The sequence below is a fragment of the Ursus americanus genome, chromosome 35 (genome assembly GCF_024610735.1).
Source record: "Ursus americanus isolate L20-20 chromosome 35, mUrsAme1.1.p, whole genome shotgun sequence".
Taxonomy (NCBI): Eukaryota; Metazoa; Chordata; class Mammalia; order Carnivora; family Ursidae; genus Ursus; species Ursus americanus.
In genome coordinates, this window is record NC_142161.1 from 4,701,785 (window position 1) to 4,725,197 (window position 23,413).

Sequence of the window (23,413 nt, forward strand, 5' to 3'; positions counted from 1 at the left end):
TGCGTGTGTGTGTTTGAGTCTGGCCAGGCAAAAGGTCTTCTTTTATTCTGTTAAAATTTTTTTAAAAGATTTTATTTATTTGTTTGTCAGAGGGAGAGAGAGAGAAAGCACAAGCAGGGGAGCAGCAGGCAGAGGGTGAAGCAGGCTCTCCACTGAGCAAGGAGCCTGATGAGGAACTCGATCCCAGGACCCTGGGATCATGACCTGAACTGAAGGCAGATGCTTAACCAATTGAGCCACCCAGACATCCCAAAAGGTCTTCTTTTAGTCAAATTAATCATTCTTTTCTATTATTGCTTCTAGATTTTTGAATCATAGGAATGTTTTCCCACTTTTTTAAAAAAGATTTTATTTATTTGTTTGTTTGTTTGTTTGTTTGTTTGTTTGTTTATTTATTTATTTATTTATTTATTTATCAGAGAGACAGACAGCACAAGCAAGGGGAGCGGCAGGCAGAGGGAGAAGCAGGCTCCCCACTGACCAAGGAGCCTGACCTGGGGCTCGATCCCAGGACCCTGGGATCATGACCTGAGCTGAAGGCAGACACTTAACTGACTGAGCCACCCAACCCTACAGAGGTTTTATAATACATTTTAAATTTGGGTGCAGCTAGCTATTTACCCCACAGGATGCTAAACATTTTCAGGGTTTTCCTGGATACTCTTGTTTGTTTAGTCATTTTTCATGTGAACTTTATGATCAATTTGTTTAATTCCAGAAGACAACCTGTTGGTGGTTTTTTTTTTTAATTGGGATCATGTTACATTTATAAATTAACTTAGAACTGACATCATTAGGATATTGACTCTTCCTATCTAAAAACAAGACTTACCAGAATGGCTAAAATTAACAAGTCAGGAAGCAACAGATGTTGATGAGGATGCAGAGAAAGGGGAACCCTCCTTCATTGTTGGTGGGAATGCAAGCTGGTTCAGCCACTCTGGAAAGCAGTATGAAGGTTCCTCAAAAAGTTAAAAATAGAGCTACCCTACGACCCAGCAATTGCACTACTGGGTATCTACCCCAAAGATACAAATGGAGCAATCTGAAGGGGCACCTGAACCCCAATGTTTATAGCAGCAATGTCCACAATAGCCAAACTATGGAAAGAGCCCAGATGTCCATCGACAGATGAATGGATAAAGATGATGTGTTACACACACACACACACACACACACACACACACACACACACACATGGAATACTACACAGCCATCAAAAAGGAAATATTGCCATTTGCAATGACATGGATGGAACTAGAGGGCATTAGGCTAAATGAAATAAGTCAATCAGAGAAAGACAATTATCATATGATCTCACTGATATGTGGAATTTAAGAAACAAAATGGAGAATCATAGGGGAAGAGAGGAAAAAATAAAACAAGATGAAATCAGAAAGGGAGACAAACCATAGGAGACTCTTAATCACAGGAAACAAACTGAGGGTTGCTAGAGAGGGTGGAGGGATGGGGTAACTGGGTGACGGACATTAAGGAGGGCATGTGATGTAATGAGTACTGGGTATTATATAAGACTGATGAATCACAGGCCTGTACCTCTGAAACCAATAATATATATGTTAATTAATTGAATTTAAATAAAAAATGTTAAAAAAATAAAAACAAGACTTACTTTTCCATTTGTTTATGTTGATTTTTGCTCTTTTAGTAATATTTTAAAGTCTTCTTCATATACATTTACATATTTCTGTTAAATTATTGCCTAAGCATTTTATCTGCTTTGTTGCTATTTTATTTTTAGGTTTTTTTTAAAAAAGATTTATTTCTTTACTTCAGAAAGAGAGAGTGTGTGATCAGGTTTAGGGGCAAAGGGAGAGAGAGAGAGAGAGAGAGAAGCAGACTCCCCGCCTAGTGCAGAGCCCAGTGGGGCTCAATCCCAGGAACCCAAGATCATGACCCTGAGATCACGACCTGAGCTAAAATCAAGAGACAGATGCCCAACCAACTGAGCCACCCAGGCACCCCATGCTTTATTGCTATTTTAAAGAGTCTTCTTTCCTATTCCATCTTCTGATTATTATTTGAATATGGAAAGGTTACTGTATTTCCTTTGTTAATTTTATAACATGTTACTTTACTAAATTTTCATATTATTTACATTTTCCTATTGATTCTCTTCCATTTTTCAGATATACATGACATCATCTGCTATAAAAAGATGTTTTTATCTTATCCTTTTAAATTAACATTCTGATACTTTGTTTAGTGATAGTGGTATTCTTGTCTTATTCCTAAGTAACAATAATGCCTCAAGTGTTTCCTCTATAAAAAACCATGCAAGCTTTGGGGTGCCTGGGTGGCTCAGTCCATTGGGCAGCTGGCTCTTGATTTCGGCTCAGGTCATGATCCTGGGGTTGTAGGATGGAGCCCCTCACTAAGCCCCATGCCCAGCCCCGCACTCAGAACAGAGTCTCCTTGTCCCTCTCCTAACCCCTGCTCACCTGCTGGCCCACACTGACTGGAGCATGCTTTCTCTCAAATAAATAAATAAATAAATAAATAAATAAATAAATAAAACTTAAAAAGCAAAAAAACCAAAAACGTGCTGGCTTTTGTGCACGTCTGCATGCACACACACGCACACACACTTTTTAATCATGTTAAGGAAACATCCACTGATTTCTACTTCAATGAGATTTTAAATCAGAAATGGATGTGAATTATGACAAATGTTTTACTGGCAACTGTGGAGATGATCGTGGTATTTCTTCCTAGAAATACCACTATAAATAACATTAATGGATTTCCTAATATTGAACCATTATTTCATTCCTGTAATGAACAACACTTGGTCATAATGTATACTTTTTAAAAATGTGTTGTTGGATTCTATTTGTTAATATCTTATTTAAAGAACTTTGCATCCATATTCTCAAGTGAGACTGTTTTGTTGCTTTATGTGTGTATGCAATCTTCTTCATTTTTTGTTATCAATGTTAAGTTCATTTCACAAAAAAATTTTATTTATTTTTTTTAAGTTTTTATTTGAGAGAGAGAGAACGAGCGGTGGGAAGGGATAGAGGGAGAGAGAGAGAAGCAGACGCTCCGCTGAGCAGGGAGCCTGATCATAAAAAAATGTTAAAAGTTTCCTTTTTCTGTGACCCAGAGTATTTGAGTAGAATTAAGATTACATTTTGAAAAGCCATTTATGTGATGGTTTGAGTTGTGAGCTGAACTAATCACTTATTTTATGGAACACCATTTTTACTTGAAAGAACAACTAACAAACTATAGTTATTCTGACTTTGGTAGACATTTTCTCAAAAATAAACAAAATGAGCTTGTCACTTCAAGGAAGAAGCAAAGTATTTGTTGCCAATGATAAAATTTAAGCTTTCAGACAAAAATTTGAATTTTGGAAAATTTGTATCTGCAACTGTGAGCCTGACAACTTCCCAATTTTCAAAGATTTTTCTAATAAAATGGGTAGTAATATTAACAAAAATGATTTTTCAAAATTATATAATAAAATGTGTCAATATTTAATATCATATAATGAAATATGTCAATGTGTATAACTCAGTGAACCAATATTTTCCAAATGACTGGTTTGGTTTAAACATAAGATGTTACGCGTTCATTAACATGGTGTTAGATCCCACATCACAACTAGCTTTTAACAAACTCCCACTTGAATTTTGGTGGAGTGTCAAAGAAAAATTTTCACAATTAGCTGAATAGGCTATTAAAATACTACTGCCTTTTCTAACTACATTTTTGGGTGAGTCTAGATCTTCTTCACACATTTCAACCAAAACAACATACTGCAACAGAGTGTAGAAGCAGATGCACAAACCCAGCTGCTTTCTATAAAAGTCAGACAGTAAAAGATCAGGAAACTAAAACAATGATGCTACTCTTCTCACTAGTTTTTATTTTGGAAAATATAACTATTTTTCATAGGTTATATTACTACTTAATGGGCTTATAATTGTTGTTTTCAAATGAATTAATAAATATTTAAAAAATTTCTTGGTTTGAATTGCTAATACCATTCATATTGATAGATACAATCCACATACACAAAAGATTTTTGGGAAGAGGGTCTTCAATAATTTTTTAAATGTGAAGGAGTTCTGAGGCCAAAAAGTTTGCAAACCACAGCTTACTGGATTCCTCAGGGAAAGCTCATGTTCACATTTTGTTGTTGTTGTTGTTGTTGTCAGCAGCCTTTACGCCTGAACACAATGTAAGGAGAAACAAAGTTCTTAGATCATACTCTCATTGTGAAAATCTTGAAAATGCTGCCTTATTGTTTCTAGCACAAAATGCGGCTGTAGGTAAGTCTGATGCCAATATACTTTTCTTTCCCTTGTAAGTGACTAGTACTTTTTTGTCTGGATGTTTAAAGCGGTCTTTCTTTGTCTTTAAGACCAATCATTTTAGGGGCGCCTGGGTGGCACAGCGGTTGAGCGTCTGCCTTCGGCTCAGGGCGTGATCCTGGCGTTGTGGGATCGAGCCCCACATCAGGCTCCTCCGCTAGGAGCCTGCTTCTTCCTCTCCCACTCCCCCTGCTTGTGTTCCCTCTCTCGCTGGCTGTCTCTATCTCTGTCGAATAAATAAATAAAATCTTTAAAAAAAAAAAAAGACCAATCATTTTATTAGGAAATGTTCTGGTCTTGGGCGCCTGGGTGGCTCAGTTGGTTAAGCGCCTGCCTTCGGATCAGGTCATGATCCCGGGGTCCTGGGATGGAGCCCCAAGTCCTGCTCCGTGCTCAGCGGGGAGTCTGCTTCTCCCTCTGCCCCTCTCCCCTGCTCATGATGTCTCTCTCCTAAATAAATAAATAAATAAAATCTTTTTTAAAAATGTTTTGGTTTTGACCGTTCTGGGTCAGTTTCCTCCTATATACGGTATGCCCTTTCGATATGTAGACTTAAGTCTTATTTTATTTCAGGAAAATTTGTTCCAAATTTTGTTTTAAATATTTGTTCTAATGCATTGCTCTCTGGTTTTCCTTGGAGGAATAAACGTGTTTGAGTGTGTGTGTGCGTGTGCGTGTGTGTGTGTGTGTGTAAAATCTCTTCTGCTTGTTTTCTGTATCTATCATTTTCTCTTAAAACCTTTTCTCTTTTTTTTAAAAAGAAAAAACTATTCTTTCAGCCATTAATTGTGCTTTTTTTCTCATTCTTTTATTTCTGAAAAGAGTTATAACTTTTTTCCCCGGGATTTGTTAGTTCTTATTTAATATGTTCTCTACCCACATCATTTTTAGCTTTTCTATTTCTGATTTATGCTATTCTTTCAAAACATTCATTCTTTTATTTCACTAAAAAATGTTTGGTTGAAATTTTCCTCTGCTCTGTGACCACTTTTTCCTAGCGTGTTATGACCTATAGGAGCATTCTTAAGTTTACTCTTACCTTGTTTCCGCAGTAATTTGTACGGGACTAGGCCATATTCCTCATTTGTTCCCATTCTTAAACGATGTAAATTTTCCTCAAGTACCAAGAAGCGGCACCCTTGCCTCTTGCCAGCTACCACGAGCCCAACTTTCCCGCCCAGTACGTGGCCGTGGGCTCTGCCCACGCCTCACGCACGCCCCAGGCCCCGCCCACTCAGCCCACTGCCTCGAGCCCCGCCCACGCCTTTCACGAGCCGTCGCGGGCTACTCCCAGCCTCTTGCCTCTGCCTGGTGCCTGCCTTGCTGTATATTTTCCCGCTAGTTCCAGCTCTTCGTGAGAACTGGATGATTTCGGTGAGATCCCAGGGCTTCTAAGATCATGGCGGCCAAGCGGGTAGGGACTGTAGCTAGAAAAGGATTACCGGTCATGAGACTGCAAAATCGCCATCACTTCTAGAAGTCCGGCAAGTCTTGCCCTCACAAGCCCTTAACTGCCCTTCTTATAAGGGGTTCCTATGGACAACTCATTTGATTAACACTGTTTTTGCTGCCCTTATACAAAGCAGGGTATATATGTAGTGGGACCTTTTCAGTAGTTCTTCAGACTCACCTCCTGGCAGAAGTTAGTGTATTGTGAGCAATAAATCGAAATTTAAAGCTCATGGCTGTATATAATGCATTTGCATTGAACTGATTATTCAGCAAGTTTTTATCGTGAATCTTGTCTTTTGTGGCAAAAATGTTAAAGTGCGGTGCACACTAGCCACCATTCTTTTAGCGAAACGCTCCACAAGCCACTTAAAAACTTTTTTAAAGAAAAGACTTACATGGAGAAAACAATGTCACCTTCTGTTTGGGTTATTTTCCTAATGTAATTTTAAAGGAAATCAAACTAATAGATATTATATTCTTAAATAACATATTCATGGAATGAAACGTGAATTCATTATAGGTATGAACTAATTACAGCTCCATGTGTTTCAGCTCACTTATTTTTTTAATATGTCAAATTTTTCATTTAAAATTTTATGTTTTTAAAATGTTTTTATGTCAATTTCTTCATTTAAAAATCTTACAAAGTCACGTTTACATAATTATATATTTCACCAATTATATGGATAGAATTAGTATTGGCATAAAATATAGGATGTATGGTTGCCATGTCTAACACAAAGGCTTACTTGATGTGGTAGCAAGAGCTTGACAGGGAGTAAAAAGACTCAAGTTCTAATCCCAGAGCTGACATTAACTAAAGATGGAACTTTGGACAAGTCACTGAATTTCAGTGAACATCAGGTATATCTTTTGAAAAATGATGGGATTGAATAAAATGTTAAATGATTTTTGAAGCCCCTTCCAGAACTATGATTCTGAGTGTCTGTAGAGTAGAAGGGAAAGTGTACAAGCTGAGACCACATTATCTTTCACAAACCATGTTCACCTAAAAATACGTCCCAAGTGACTAATATGAGATCTATTATTTGGTCCATTCTTTCCTCCTTGCTCCATCTCACTGTATCACAGGGAACTATTAGGAAAGAAATGAATGGTTCTTTTTTTTTTTTTAAGATTGTTTTTTCTGATTACAAATCAGTACACGAATTAATCCAGAAAACTTGGAAAACAAAAAATATGTAAAGGTCACACACACACACACAAATACCTATCATCATCTCACCATTCAAAAAAAAATCTCATTGTCCCATTACTTTTCTAAATATATATGTATTTTTTCTTTTTAAAAAATGGTATAACATAGTTTGCGGTCTGCTTTTTTTCACTTCAGAGGTATGTGTACTTCCTTAAAACCAACTGGAATACCCACAAAAATAGTCCCTACATCCCCAAAAGATAACAGAAGCTAAGCAAACATTGTCACATAGATTTTGGAACAGCTGTAATTATATTATGCTCCAGGTTATTCTTCCTCTTTCTCGTTGTCTGTTCCAGAATGGATTGGTTTCACTGCAACCAGTGTTTCCGAAAAGATGGGGACCATTTCTTTGTCACCAGCTGTGGCCATATTTTCTGTAAAAAGTGTGTGACTCTGGGTGAGTGCCTTAACTGTTTCCAGATTCAGGCAAAAATGTTTTTAACCTAGAAATGATGATTAGTCATTTCTCTGTGTGACTTGGGATAAAAATCACATATTACGCCAAAGTTAGTATGGATACAGTAGGACACTATTGATTATGGAAATTTGAGGCACCCATTAATAAAGAATGATTTAGCAAATGGAATATCTAATACTTGACAAGAAGGTACTTGTCAGTGTTTTGAGGTCTGTGACAGGGAAAGCCCCAAGGTTATCAGACTAATTAGAGAATAGAGAAAAAATAAGTGTAATGAATAGGAATTGGGGAAAGTTTAGTTGATAACAAGAGTCATTTCTAATGGGAAGTGGTCTAGCCTGTGAAATGTTTGATTAGAAATGATGATGATGATGAAGATGATAATGGTAGTGGTGGTGGTAGTGATACATTTGGAATTTAAAAAGTATTTTCCAGGGAGCCTGGGTGTCTCAGTCGGTTAAGTGTTTGCCTTCAGCTCAGGTCATGATCCTGGAGTCCCAGGATTGAGCGCGCCGTCGAGCTCCCTGCCTGGCAGGGAGTCTGCTTCTCCCTCTGTCCCTCACCCCACTCGTGTTCTCTCTCTCTCCCTCTCTCTCAAATAAATAAATAAAATATTTTAAAAATATTTTAAAAGTATTTTCCGGGGGCGCCGGGATGGCTCAGTAGATTGAGCGTTCAACTCTTGTTTTCGGCTCAGGTCATGATCTCAGGGTCCTGGGATCGAGCCTCAAATTGGACTCCCTGCTCAGCGGGGAGTCTGCTTTTCTCCCTCTCCTTCTCCCTCTGTCCCGTTCCTGCTCCTGCTCTCTCTCTCCAAAATAAACAAATAAATCTTTAAAAAATAAAATAAAAAGTATTTTCCACATGTATGAATTTTATGTATCCTTATCACAATCCCAGGAAGTAATTATTAGTAGATCCGTATTACAAATGAGGAACTGGTTCAGATAGGATAAGTGATTTGACCAATTTCTTGCAGCTATTAAGTCTTAGAAATGAGACTTAAATTTAAGTTTTTTTTTTTTTATGCCAAAATGCATACAAGGTATAGAGATAGCCCAGAAGAGGGACTTAGGATAGGGTGCTTTGATCAGGGAAAGATTTCATAGAAGAGCTGTTGCTTCAGTAGAGTTTTGAATAATAAACTGGAGTTGCCAAGTGGATAAAGCAGGGAAGATCATTCTAGTTTAAGAGAACAGTATGTATAAAGGCATACCATATGGTAAACCCATAGTGCAGAGGGCTACACATCGTTGGGATTGGTAGAGCATAGAAATAAAGTAAGAAATGGTTAAAAGATGAGGCTAGAGAGGTAGGCAATGGACAGATGATGGAAGGTTCTATATACAAGACTGAAGAGCCTGAACTTTATCCTGCAGGTGACAGAGAGCTGGGGAAGTTTCTTTGTTTTGCGTTTTATACTTACTAGCTCACTCTGCAATAATATGGAGGGAAGAATGGGGAAAGCCTTTAGTCCTCAAGGAAAGAAGACTGAGGTTACTAGACTCTGGAGAAGCTTTTTTTCTTTATATGGATCTCGTGACCCTTTTAACTTATCTGCTGAAGTAACAAAACTGTTTACTATGGTAACAGCAGCTCACCTTGGAGAGGGTTGTCTCGGTGAAGCATATGTCATGTGATGTTTTCTCTTGATGTGGCATTTATCTTAATCAATAACCAGCACTACTACTAAAACTTTAACTCAGGGGAAAAATTAGGAATTTTAATTTTTACATCTTTCAGATTGGGTTAATAAGAGAATGAGAGCAGAAGAGCTTCAAAACAAGTTCCAGGATTATTAGCAAAGTGACAACAGGGCAGGAATAATTGGGGAGTTTCTTGCAGTATTTACAGTGTGCCTACTGTCAGGTAGATGGGGGGAGAAAAGAGCAAGCTACAGTTGAAACCATTGGTACTCTCATGTTCTTCCTAGCACTCTCATAAGTGTACTCTAGTACTCTTGCTGAAGGGTTAGAACTGCCCCCTCATCTGCAGAAGAAAACTGGGAATTCATAAAGAGGAGATGGGTAGGGACGCTTGGGTGGGTCAGTCATTTAAGTGTCTGACTTTGGCTCAGGTTATGATCTCAGGGTCTTGATCAAGTCCCTTGTCAGGCCCCCAGGTCAGTGGAGAGTCTGCTGGAGATTCTGTCTCCCTCTCTCTCTCCCTCTGCCCCTCCCCCCAAATCATGCGTGTGCACTCTCTTTCTCTCAAAATAAATAATAAATCTTTTTTAAAAAAAGAGGAGATGGGTAGAACTACAGTGTGAAAGCCGTACTTGTCATCAACATACAAGTTTGGAAATATTGATTTTGAGGACAGAGCTCAAGATGATGTCCTTTTATAGCACAAAAATATTCTAAATTCAGTAAGAACCTGTTTCTTGCTAGCCTACTTGACTGTTACCATGTAATTTAGGAAGATCTTACCTCTTGCCCAGAAGAACCAAACATTTTTTTCCCTTTCCCCCCTAGAAAAATGTGCTGTTTGTGGAACTGCTTGCAAGCATCTGGCTCTTTCTGATAACGTAAGTTTTTCTACCTCTGCCACAAACCATCTTATCCCATTCCTGGTCTGTAGTAAGTATACAAGGAGTACAGTTAATGAGTGACCAAGCACTGAAATTAAAAAAAAAGAAAAGAAAAGAAATAAAACTCAAAGATAGCAATGGAAAAAAAGGGGGTTAAACAACAGGTAGAAGAATTATTTGTGGCTGCTGCTATTGAAGCATGAGGTAAGGAGGGTTAGAACATAAAATTGACTCTCCTAGGACAGTGGTGAGCTTCCTCATACTTAACATAGTGAAATAATACCAGATGCTTTAGAAACATCCTTTGCCATCCTTTGCCATATTTGCCAGTATCTTATTTCATTCCATTGTGGATATGCTCAATGTTTGTCTTACTCTCTTCATAGCTGAAGCCTCAGGAGAAGATATACTTCAAAAGCCCTGTGGAAACAGCTTTGCAGTATTTTAGTCACATTTCTCAGGTATGAGAAACAAAAGTGAAGAAAATCAGATTCACCAGGCAAATTCTATTTGCATCTAATTTTTTAAATCAAAGATTCTCTTTGTACATAATATTTTTCTGTTTGTACACAATGGAGAGAATTGACTGTTCATTTGCTTTCTTCCCTAATGATACAAATCTCAACAGTTAGCTTTTTTTACTGACCCCAAACCTGTGATAGACTGTAAAAACCACTATGTAGCTGATATCATGCCTTACACTTCCTGCTTCTATTAAGCAATTTTTAAGAATAAAGAAGGCTCTAGGGATACCTGGGTGGCTCAGTTGGTTAAGTGTCTGACTTTTGATAATGGCTCGGGTCATGATCTCAGGATTTTAAGATCAAGCTTCATAGCCAGCTCCACACTGGGCATGGAGCCTGTTTAAGATTTTCTCTCTCCCTCTCCTCAGCCTCTCCCCACCCAGAAAAAGAATAAAGAAGGGTCTAGGAGCTTTATCATCTTTCTGTGCAGACTAATGAATCTTCTAAAAATTGCTTTAGATATATAGGCCTGACCCTGTAGTCAGTAGATTTAGTGGGCTAGCTCTCAAACTTTTGCTTAAAGACCTATGTTCAAGAAGGGATTTCTTGTTCCCCATTCTCACTTTTCAGTAACCTTTTTTGGTAATGCATATATATTTAATTCTTTTAGTGTTTATAATTGGTTGCCTGAATTTTAGAAAATATATATATTTTTTTAAAAGATTTTATTTATTTATGTGACAGAGAGACAGCCAGTGAGAGAGGGAACACAGCAGGGGGAGTGGGAGAGGAAGAAGCAGGCTCCTAGCGGAGGAGCCTGATGTGGGACTCGATCCCGGTACGCCAGGATCACGCCCTGAGCCGAAGGCAGACGCTTTAACGACTGCGCTACCCAGGCGCCCCTAGAAAATATTTTTCTTTCCTGATGCATCATATATTTGCATACTGTTGACTTTGTCAAGAGCAATAGGAATGTGGTAGGAAGTGAAGAAAAGACAGAATAACCATTTGAAAGTTCCCAAATTGTAAAAACTTTGGTTTTCCCCTTCCATTCTCCAGTTCTCCACTGAGATTATTTTATAACCTAATGGGATTTCTATCATGACGTGTTTCTTGAGATTTTATCACTTTTTTTCTTCTGTACTCTTACTTCTCATTCTTATGAGAGTAGTCCTTTCCTTAACATGAAGATGATCCTTTGTCATGTTCTGGCTGAAGATAGTAGATTTAATTTTTTGTTGGTGTCTCACCCCTCAATCCTAACTCTGGAAATAGAGGAAGGGGAATTAAAGCTTTCATTGCATACTGTTTTTAGTTGCTTGGGTGAGCCATCATATTTGAGATACTATTTAACATTATGGGGAGATAAAATCTAGCTGAGACTCAAGGAGAAATGTAAACAAGATCACATGAGCAAGAGAAAGAGCAGACTTTTGGTTAATAACTAACCTCAGGATTAGCTAATGATCAGTAGAGCAATTATATGTAGTCTGAATTCTAACCTGCCTAATCAAGGGACCAATTACACATGGTCAAATAATCAAGATAAAATAAATGGAAAGGGTCAGTTAATCATCACTTTAGTGAAGGGCCAGTTTGGTGAAGTCAGCAATGTCTGAAAATGTGTTTTCCTAGTCTGTGAAGTTGAAAAACTGATCCAAATAATATCTAGATTGCCTCATTCAGGCCTCTGCTCAAATTGTTCTTTCTCAGTCAGACCTTTATGGACTCTCATATATCAAATGGTAGCCCCAGCACTATTTACCCGGCTTTATTTTTCATCATAGCGCTTATCTCTAACATTATATACTTATTTATTGTTTGAATCCTGCACTGGAATGTAGGCTCAATAAATTCAGAGATTTGGTAGGTTGTGTTTGTTGTTATATACCCAGCTCTTTGGATAGTTCTTAATATGTAGCAGACACTCAAAAAATTGTTTAATGAATGAATGGCATATTGATCTAAATATCCACTTGTGTTTTAATCATCCCAGATCTTTGTTAATGACCTGCCAAGGTCATTTTTCTGCTGTACTACTCCATGGCAAATAGTTAAAACTTCCTGTTTTGAAATCTTTACTCACCTCTAGGTAAAACTATTTAAGTATCTTTGGGGATTGGAGAGCCTCATAGACCTGTGAGCGTTCTTCTAATCCTAGGTCTTAGACTGCACCCTTATCCATAAGTAGCCATCTTTCTTTTTTTAAGATTTTATTTATTTATTTGACACAGAGAGAGCCAGCGAGAGGGAACACAAGCAGGGGGAATGGGAGAGGAAGAAGCAAGCTCCCGGCAGAAGAGCCCGATGTGGGGCTCGATCCCAGGACTTTGGGATCACGCCCTGAGCCCAAGGCAGACGCTTAATGACTGAGCCACCCAGGCGCCCCTCATAACTAGCCATCTTTCAAATGCATGCCAGTAATTGTTCCTTCTTTGGTAAAGCCTTCCCTGGTTCCTGTAGGCAGATTTCTGCACTGTCCTTTGTAATCCCGTAACACCTTGCTCTTACTTCTGCAAAAGTGTTTTAAATTATTTGTTCTTATGTCTATTTCTCTTACTTAACCGAAACTTTTGAAAGGCAGGTATCAATTTTGTATTGCCCAATGGCTAATGAGGTACCTGGCAAAAATTAAGTGAATAAGAAATGTTTGTTAAATGAATGAATGCACATTAAGGCTGGGAGGGAGGTGGAAATGGTTCAAGGTAAGGTCAGAGAGAGAGGCTTGAACCTATATATAGGTACTTGTAGCCCGTGGTAAGGAATTTAGATTTTCTTCTGAGTGGCAGTGGACACCATTGAAGGGTTTTAAGCCCAGAAATGGCATTATCTGATATAGAATATTAAAAGGAAATCTGGCTGCTGAGTGGAGAACGAACCATAGAGAAGTGATGAGTAGAAGCAGGGAGACCACATAAGAGGCTATGGGAGAAATCTAGGTATGACTTCTTGAGCTAAAATGGTCACAATAGAAATGGAGAAGGGTAATCAAATCGGAGATGTTTTCTAGGAAGAACTGGTAGAACTGTTGTTGATTTGGACGTGGAAGAGGAGAGAAAGAGAGAAATTGAGGAAGACATCCGGGTTTTTGTCTTGAGCAAAACAAGACAAATATATGGGATGATTATACTCTTTACCAAGGCTGAGAAGACCATTTGAGGGAAAATACGATCTGGGACATATTAGGTTACAGATGCTTGTTAGAGCTCCAGGAGGATATCACAAAGGTGGATAAATTTACTATTCTGAAGCTCAGGACATAGGTCGAGGATAGAGATATAAATATGGGGGCGCCTGGGTGGCACAGCGGTTAAGCGTCTGCCTTCGGCTCAGGGCGTGATCCCGGCATTATGGGATCGAGCCCCACATCAGGCTCCTCCGCTATGAGCCTGCTTCTTCCTCTCCCACTCCCCCTGCTCGTGTTCCCTCTCTCGCTGGCTGTCTCTACCTCTGTCGAATAAATAAATAAAATCTTTAAAAAAAAAGAGAGATATAAATATGGAACTCATTAGGATACAGATAGTTTTTAAAGCCTTGGGACTGGATGAGATCACCCAGAGAAGGAGCCCCTTCAACATTTAGTGATTAGGTAGAGGAGGAAGAGAAAAAAGAGCAGCAGTGAGTGAGCGGCAGCAAGGAGAGTGTGGTATCGCAGAAACTAAGAAAGGGAAATGTTTCAAGAAGGAAGAAATAACCAGATGGGTCAAATGCTGTTGAGGCATGAAGATGCGGGCAAAGGAGGGAGGACTGGATTTGGCGACATGAGGATTGTTGGTGACACTCACAAAAGCATGTTGTGTAGACTCTTGAGAAAGAGAAACATACTGGAGTGCACTGGAGGATATGTGTCTACGCTCTGTCCACTTCCTCACCTCCCACACCTCTTTCCAACCCTCGGCAGTCTGCTTCATTTAGATTATCTCAGTGCAACTGCTCTTGCAAAGAATACTAATAGCTTCCTTGTTATCAAATCCAATGGATACTTTTTGTTGTTGTTACTGACCTTGATTTCTCAGCAGCAATCTAGGCCCACTCTCTCCCCTTAAAATATTCTTTCTTTGACTACTGGAACCAACTTCTTTCTCCCTTTTGTGTTTATCTTCCTCTGTCCATCTCTTGAATCGTTCTATTTCTCAGGTTCTATACCAGACACGTACACTCTCCATGGATAATCTCATCCGCTCTCATGCTCCAGTTATCGTCAACATGGGGATCACTTCCCATTCTATTATCTCCAGTAAAGATCTCAGCTTAAATGTCACCTCAGAGGAGCCTTTCTCTGACTGCTATATTTAAAATGGGTACCGCCCCCTTTATTCTCTGTCCTAGAAACTTTTTTTTTTTTAAGATTTATTTCTCCTTTTTAGGGAGAGAGAGTGAGAGTGGAGGAAGGGGCAGAGGAAGAGGGAGAGAGAGAAGCAGACTCCCACCTGAGCAGTGAGCCTGATGCAGGGCTTGATCCTAAGACCTGAGATCATGACCTGAGCCGAAATCAAGAGCCACCCAGGTGCCCCTGTCCTAGAAACCTTTTTGTTTTCTTAGTAACACTTGGATAATTTGCAATTTTTGAGGTGTTTGTTGTATGCTCCATAGACTGTAAGCTCCACAGAGGCAGGGACTAGCTTTGTTTTGTTCATCGTTGTATCCTATGCAAAGATCACAGTTTGGCTACATAGGAAGCACTCAATAAATCTTTGCTGAATGAATGAGTGCTCCCTGCCCCCCCCCAACTTCAGGCATATATCCATTTGCCGACTTGATATCTTCACTAATTCCATATGTCTCAAACTGAACTCAGTATCCTAAACACCCCTCTACCCAGCCTACCCTTCACGTACACACAGAACAGGCTACTCTTCCTATTTCTATCATGGTCAATGTCTACCATCCACATAATGACCAAACCAAAAATCTGTGAGTCATTCTTAATTCCTTCCTTCTTTTCTTTGCATTTCCAATCCATTATTAAATCATATTATTATGTCTCCAAAAAACTTGAATCTTTCAGGGTGCCTGGGTGGCTCAGGTTGATTTCGGCTCAGGTCATGATCTCAGGGTCGTGAGATCTAGCTCCATGTCGAGCGCCACGCTCAGCACAGGGTCTGCTTGACATTCCCTCTCTCTCTCTCTCCCTCTCTCTCTGCCCCTCCCCCATTTGTGCACATGCACGCTCACTCTCAAATAAATAAAATCTTAAAAAACAACAACAAACCTTGACTCTTTCTACTTTATCTCAAACCTTCTAATTCAATTCATCATTGTTTCTCTCCTCGATTATTGTAGTACCTTCCTAACAGATCTTTTGACCTCCAGTCTTTTCCTATCAGTTCTCCATACTGAAGTCAGGAAATCATTTTTTTAAAAGATTTTATTCATTTGAGAGGGAGAGAATGAGGGGGAGAGAGAACATGAGAGAGGGGAGGATCAGAGGGAGAAGCAGACTCCCCGACTGAGCTGGGAGACTGATACAGGTCTTGATCCTGGGTCTCCAGGATCATGACCTGAGCCAAAGGCAGCTGCTGAATTGACTGAGCCACCCAGGCACCCAACAGGAAATCATTCTAAATATAGGTGTGATCAGGGGGTGACTGGTGGCACAGTCAGTTAATTGACCGACTCTTGGTTTCTGCTTGGGTGGTGATCTTAGGGTGGTGAGATCGAGCCCTGCATTGGGCTCCATGCTCAGCACAGAGTCTGCTTGAGTCTCCCTTTCCCTTTGCTCCAACTGCTCATGATATCTCTCTCTCTCTAAAATAAATAAATGAAACCTTTAAAAAAATATAGGTATGATCAGTTCATTTCACTACTTAAAACCATTCAATACAACTGTTGCTCTGAGAATAAAGCCCAACCTTTAACATGGCCCAGACAGCCAGACCTGATTTGGTCCCTGCTGATCCTTTTAGTCTCACCTCTTATCCTCTCCCTCAACCCCCAGCTATAATATAGACATACCCGAATTTATTTTAATTGTTGATATAAATTATTTTCTCTGTTGCTTCATGCTGTTTTGTACATGCTGTTCCATCTGTCTAGAACATTCTTGTCCCCAGACATATACAGGGATAAGTACACACAGTACTTACAATGCAATACCATATTGCCATATTGTATTATAATTTTCTGTTTGCTCATCTGCGTCATCCCATGAGAATAGGGGCAGTATTAATTAATCTTATTCATCTTTTCTGTAAGCTCCTGACATAGTACCTGGATTCAGTAAGTACTTTTTGAAAGAATGAATAGAATAATCTTTCCTATTGAGGTTTTCCCTTACTGTAGTATATGAAATATGGTAAAGTGGTAATACTGAGAAAATTACTGAAGTAGAAATATTGAAGCTAAACCTGTCTGCTAGCTTGTAACTTTCTTTGAATCATTCACACTCCCTCACATGTAATGTGAAATAATAATAATACTCATCTTAGTTCTTGTAAAGGTCCAGTGAAATAATGCTGTGAAAGCATTCTGAAAGCTGTAAAGTACTATATTAGTTTAAAGAATAATGTGGAAAACTCATAGTGGATTATGGAAGGTCACAAACCTATGGGAAAATAATTAAAGATCATATAAGTAAAAAGTTTGTATTTTTAAGTTGTTTTCAAAGGGAAGTATAAAATACTTGCCTAAGTTTTTTTTTTAAGACTTTATTTATTTGAGAGAGAGGGAGGGAGACCACAGAGGGAGAGGGAGAGGGAGAGGGAGAAGCAGACTCCCTGCTGAGCAGAGAGCCCTATATGGGACTCGATCCCAGGACCCGGGGATCATGACCTGAGCTGAAGGCAGACGTTTAACCGACTGAGCCACCCAGGTGCCCCCTGCCTAGCTTTTAAATAACAACTTTATAGACATACACTTTACATACCAAATTCACCCCTTTGAAGTATGCATTTCAGTGTTTTTAGTATATTCACGTAATTATGCAATCATCGTTACCTAATTTTAGAACATTTTTATTACCCCCAGAAGAAACCCTATATCCATGAAGAGGCACTTTCCAAATCTTCTCTACCCTCCCTAGCCCTAGGCAATCACTAATTTACTTTCTATCCCTATAGGTTTGCCTATTCTGGACATTTCCTAACTATGGAATTTTACAATGTGTGATCTGTTGTGACTGCCTTCACTAGGCAGGGTACTTCTAAGGTTCATCCACATTGTAGCACGTATTAAGACTTCGTTAGTACTTCAGTCCTTTTCATGACCAGATAATATTGCATTATATAGATGGGTGTACATTTCACATATTCATTCATCAGTTGAGAGATATTTGGGCTGTTTCCACTTTTTGGCTATTATGAATAATTCTATTGATATTTGTGTACAAGTTTTTGTGTGGGCATGTATTTTCATTTCTCTTGGGTATATACGTAAGAGTCGAACTACTGGGTCAAGGGGGAAATCTATGTTTACGTTTTTGGGGAAATACCAGACTGTTTTCTCAAATGCCTGCAATATTTTACATTTTTACCTGCAGTTTATGAGGGTTTTGATTTCTCCATGTCCTCACCAACTCTTGTTTTTATCTGTCTTTTTTATTATAACCATCTTAATGGTGCAAAGTGGTATCTCATTGTGGTTTTGATTTGGATTCCTCTGATGACAAATGATGTTGAGTATCTTTTCATGTGCTTACTGGCCATTTATATATCCTATTCTTTTTTTAATATTTTATTTATTTATTTATTTATTTATTTGACAGAGAGAGAGAGAGACAGCAAGAGAGGGAACACAGCAGGGGGAGTGGGAGAGGGAGAAGCCGGCTCCCTGCCGGGCAGGGAGCCCGATGCGGGACTCGATCCCAGGACCCTGAGATCGTGACCCGAGCCGAAGGCAGACGCTTAACGACTGAGCCACCCAGGCACCCCTATATATCTTCTTTAAAGTAATGTCTATTCAGATCCTTTGCCCATTTTTAAATTGGATTGTTTTTATGTTATTAGTTGTAAGAGTTCTTTATGTATTCTAGGTACAAGTCTCTTGCCAGATATATGATTTGCACACATTTTTTAAAAGATTTTATTTATTTGAGAGAGAGAGAGAGAGTGCATGAGGGGGGAGGGGCAGAGAGAGAAGCAGACTCCCCCACTGTGCAGGGAGCCCAACACGGGGCTCGATCCCAGGACCCCAAGATCATGACCTGAGCCAAAGACAGCCGATTAACCAACTGAGCCACCCAGGCACCCCAATTTGCATACATTTTCTCCCATTCTTTGGGCCCATCCATTTTAAAATTAAGAACAAGTAACCCAAATGTTCATTAAGTAAATATAAATAGGAAGAACAGACAAAATAGGACATTAAATAGAGTAAGAAATAGGAGAGTGATAGAAAAAGAGGGAAAGATAGAAATTCACACACAAAAAAATTCAGAGAAAAAGACAGAAATGGATTTATAAAGACTTTCATAAATTTAGTGTTGGGATTGATAAACTTTTTTTTTTAAGATCTATTTATTTATTTTACAGAGAGAGCGCGCACGCACCAGTGGGGGAAGGGGCAGAGGGAGAGAATCCTCAAGCAGACTCCCAGCTGAGCACAGAGCCCATGGGGCTCGATCTCACAACCCATGAGATCTTGACCTGAGCCGAAACCAAGAGTCGAACGCTCAACCAACCGAGCCACTCGGGCACCCCGATAAACTTTTTCTTAAAAGGCCAGTAAACCTTTCCGGCATTGCAGGCCATACAGTCTCTGTTGCAACTACTCCGCTCTGCTGCCCTAGCAGAGAAGCAGCTACAGACAGCATGTAAACAAACGGGCACGGTATTCCAGTAAACTTTATTTACAAAAACAGGCAGCTGGCCACGGTCAGTGGTTTGCTGACTTGGAGGTCATATGTTTTGCTAACATATACGTAAGTAACTACCACATATGCCATTTGAGTAAAATCAGGTCAAGGCCTGATCTCATCAGTAGACCAGACCAGTTCTTCACCCCTTTCTTGAATTTAAAAATTGAACAACTGAGCTAATCAATGATGCCTTTGAAGAAAGGTTTATTTAGTCTAAAATTATTTTACCTGAAAAGTAGAAGGTAATCTGTCATATTTAGGACTTCTGAATCAGTATATTTGAGTTTTTTAAAATCACTGACCAGGAGGTTGCAGTGTGAAAGGGAATATTGTTTTGATCACAAATTATGAAACTCAAAACTTAACTGCCCACCTGGTGGGCTGCTATGGCTTTCCTATTCAGAGTGGGTGCCTCTGATATCTTATTAACAGTCCTCTAATTGCTTTTGATAAGGAGGTGTTTTTAGGGATCTGTTTTGCTCAAATCTGTCCTCTCTGAGCCCCATAATAATCTATTTCAATTAGAAATCTGAACATGTAACTGCTTTTTCAAGACCCTTTGGTGGCTTTTCATCACCTGTGTTTCAGATTTTTCAGAGTGACACCTAGTTCTCTTAATGGTCTGGTTTCTTCTAACCTCTCCAATCACATCCACAACGACCACCTCGCATCTTATATACCAACATCAGTTCTTATGTAGGCTATTTATTACCTAATCTATAGGGTAGATTGAGTTCTTTGCAGTTCTTTTATGCACCGTATAGTTTCATACCTCTGCCTGAAATGCCTGACTTCTACACTCTGAAGTCCAAATAGTTAACTCTTTTTTTTAATTTAAAGATTTATTTATTAGAGAGAGAGAGAGAGAGAGAGAGAATGAGTGGGATGAGGGGCAGAAGGAGAGAATCCTGAAGCAGACTCCCCACTGAGCGCGGAGCCTGATGCAGGCGATCCCACCATGAGATCATGACCTGAGCTGAAATCGAAAGTCAGATGCTTAACCAACTGAGCCACTCAGGCACCCCCTAAACAGTTAACTCTTGATCATTATTTCTATACTTTACATATATTTCTTCTGTTCTACAGATCACTTTGTGTTTTATTTATTGGTTCACATCTCTGAACGTCTTGTACTATGGTGATGAACTACTAAAGGACAGAAACCCATACTATCCATCTTAGTAATTCCAGTTTAATATATCTGTCCCCCCACTTCACCAGTTATCAGCTCATGGCCGATCTTCCTTTATGTATACTTCCAGCCACCCCATCCAGACTATTTTGAAGCCAAAACCAGATATTACATGATTTTAATCTGGTAATGTTTCAGAATGTGTCTCTTAAAAGATGGGGACTCATTTCTAAAATACAAGCATGTCATAGTAAAATAACAATCCCCTAATCTTCTCCAGTAAGTAGTCAGTATTCACAATTCTTCAGCTGTTTCATAATTATTTTAAAATTTTGTTTGACTTGGGTTTCAGTAAGGTCCATAATTCAGTTAGTTGTTAATGTCTCTTTAGTTTCTATTTAACTATAGGTTTCCTCTCGTTTCTTTATTACTTTTTTAAAAGATTTATTTATGTATTTTAGAGAGAGAAAAAGAGTGTGTGTGCACCAGGAAAGGGGCAAAGGGAGAGGGAGAATCTCAAGCAGACTCCCCGCTAAGCATGAGCCAGACATAGGGCTCCATCTGAGGACCTTGAGATGACCAGAGCTGAAATAAAGAGTTGGACACTTAACCCACTAGGCACCCAGGTGTCCCTCTTTTTTTATTGTTATTGAAGAAAAATGGTCTTTTGTTCTATAGAGTTGTTCCCAGAGTGGATTTTGTTCATTGTACCCTTGTGGAGTCATTTAATAATGCTTGTCTGTGCTCTGTATTTCCTTAATCAGATCATTTGGTTGGGGGTGGGTGGGAAGCAAGCCTAGTTTTTGGTGTTGTGCTCCACCAAGAGGTACGTAATAGTCTTCCATCTCTTGGTTTGTGTGATGGTAGCCAATGATGAACTTTACATGGATCCATTCATTCATTAGGAGCTGCAAAATGCTAATAAATAATTCTGTCATTCCTATCTCATTTTTTTAGGTGGAATATTTCTATAAAGAGAAACTTATATTTTCTCAACTGTATGATTACCTTGAGATATAATTTAAAATACTAAGACCTTTAGATACTATGAAATGAGGGAGTCAGTTTCATAAAAGATAGATAAGACCAAAAAAGAAAAAAGATAAGACAAACCAATAGGTTGTGAGAGTCAAAGGTAGATAATGAGGGGCGCCTGGGTGGCACAGCGGTTAGGCGTCTGCCTTCGGCTCAGGGCGTGATCCCGGCGTTATGGGATCGAGCCCCACATCAGGCTCCTCCGCTATGAGCCTGCTTCTTCCTCTCCCACTCCCCCTGCTTGTGTTCCCTCTCTCGCTGGCTGTCTCTCTCTTTGTCGAATAAATAAATAAAATCTTAAAAAAAAAAAAGGTAGATAATGAGTTTACCAATACCTTTAAAATAAATTAAGTTAGCATCAGGCATATTTCACTGCAAACTGCTCCCAAGAATGGGTCAAGATGTTTGGGATACTATCTCTTGGCTAAACATTACATTTATTTTCAACATCTACTGCTCCCCAACCCCTTGCCACTTTAAGTAACTTCTGTGATTCTGAGCGGCTTTTTCTGCAGCTGCACTGTTCAGATTTTTTAAAATGATCATGTTTTATTTTTATGAAAATGACCACTTTTTAAAAAAAACTAAAGAAGACTATAATGAAATGTTACGTAACTAGAATTAGTTGAGTTTGCTTTTGTTTGGAAAGGAGAGAGCCTAGAGACTATATAAACTCTTAAGAACAATTCTGTAGTAAGGTGGCAAAAGCAACTTGCAAATTAGGTGCAAACAAAAGGTTTATGACAAAAGTACCAAGATCTAGGGAAGGACCTTAGACAAAAGGTTTATAGTCTGGTAGGGAGGAAGCAGATGAGACATAAATACTGCTGTGTATTCAAAAGTAGAGCCTAACAAAGCTAAAACACTTTCTAAATATTAACTTTTGCTCTGATTCAGTAATCCCCTGAAAGGCACATCAGTATATCAAATGGTAAAACAAAGCAAAAGATAAAATTATTTGCTCATGCCCAGAAATAAAATTCAGGAATAGGTAATCTCCTTCTGTGCTTCTTTGCCCTTTACTGTAGTGGCATAAAGAACCTGCAAGTGCCCCAGTGTGAGAACCTCAGAGGAAGTAATTTGGTTACCAGTGCTCTGTAATAGCTAGGAATGTGGAAGTTGAGTCCAGACAAATAGTAGACAAGTTAGGTCAGAACCAGTTCTAAGCTTGAAAAAGTTTTTGGTATCACTCTCCTTGCTCAAGATGAAAGATTATGTTTTCAAAGGGCTATTCTACCGTGCCAGAATATTCTCATTAAGATATTAAAAGGTCATTGTCCTGGAAATGAGAAACTTGGCTTTCCCTAGCGCCAAATTCTCTAATTTTGGGCAGTCATGATTTAGGCCAAATGCTCCAGAAGAAAATGATTAGTATTAAAGGATGAATTGATGGATTTCCTTTGGTTGCCAAAAGTAAGGGGGAAGGAGTTATGGGGGCGTATGTCAGAGATCTATTTTTGGGGGTTCCTGGGTGGCTCAGTCGTTAAGCGTCTACCTTCAGCTCAGGGCATGATCCCAGAGTCCTGGGATTGAGCCCCACATCCGGCTCCCTGCTCCACTGGGAGCCTGCTTCTTCCTCTCCCACTCCCCCTGCTTGTGTTCCCTCTCTCGCTGGCTCTCTCTCTCTGTCAAATAAATAAGTAAAATCTTTAAAAACAAAAAAAAGATCTATTTTTCCCTAGGTGTGGCGTTTCCAGAAGAAACAAACAGATCTCCTCATCGCCTTTTATAAGCATAGAATTACAAAGTTAGAAGCAGCCATGCAGGAGGCACAACAGATGGTGACCAGCCAGGAAAAGTAAGTGACAAATTACAAGCAAAGCCTGAACATTGCTGCGTGTGTTTGTGTTTGTCTTGGGTCAATTGGGTACAGAATTTTTGGTCCCCTCAATCCCCATTTCGTTTTTCTCTTTCTTCCCTGTAGGGGCCCTCCTCACTTTACAGCTTTCCTCTTGTACTTCCCTGTCAAAAATTGCTTCTTTGGAGAAATAGGGCATAGCTTTTCAGTGATAAAGATGAGGGA

The 23,413-nt window shown here is 39.2% G+C and overlaps 1 protein-coding gene across 10 annotated transcripts in view; it reads left to right on the forward strand.

The window, feature by feature from the left end:
* The first annotated feature begins 5,619 nt into the window (after nucleotides 1-5,619).
* Nucleotides 5,620-23,413, forward strand: part of RNF212B (ring finger protein 212B) — a 40,615-nt gene continuing 22,821 nt past the window's right edge. For all 10 annotated transcript variants that reach the window (XM_045802729.2, XM_045802731.2, XM_045802735.2 and 7 more), the window contains exons 1-5: nucleotides 5,620-5,717; nucleotides 7,314-7,414; nucleotides 9,910-9,962; nucleotides 10,352-10,426; nucleotides 23,073-23,188. In XM_045802729.2, the coding sequence (XP_045658685.2) occupies nucleotides 7,315-7,414; nucleotides 9,910-9,962; nucleotides 10,352-10,426; nucleotides 23,073-23,188 (344 nt within the window). In that variant the 5' untranslated portion in view covers nucleotides 5,620-5,717; nucleotide 7,314. The remainder of the gene's footprint in view (nucleotides 5,718-7,313; nucleotides 7,415-9,909; nucleotides 9,963-10,351; nucleotides 10,427-23,072; nucleotides 23,189-23,413) is intronic.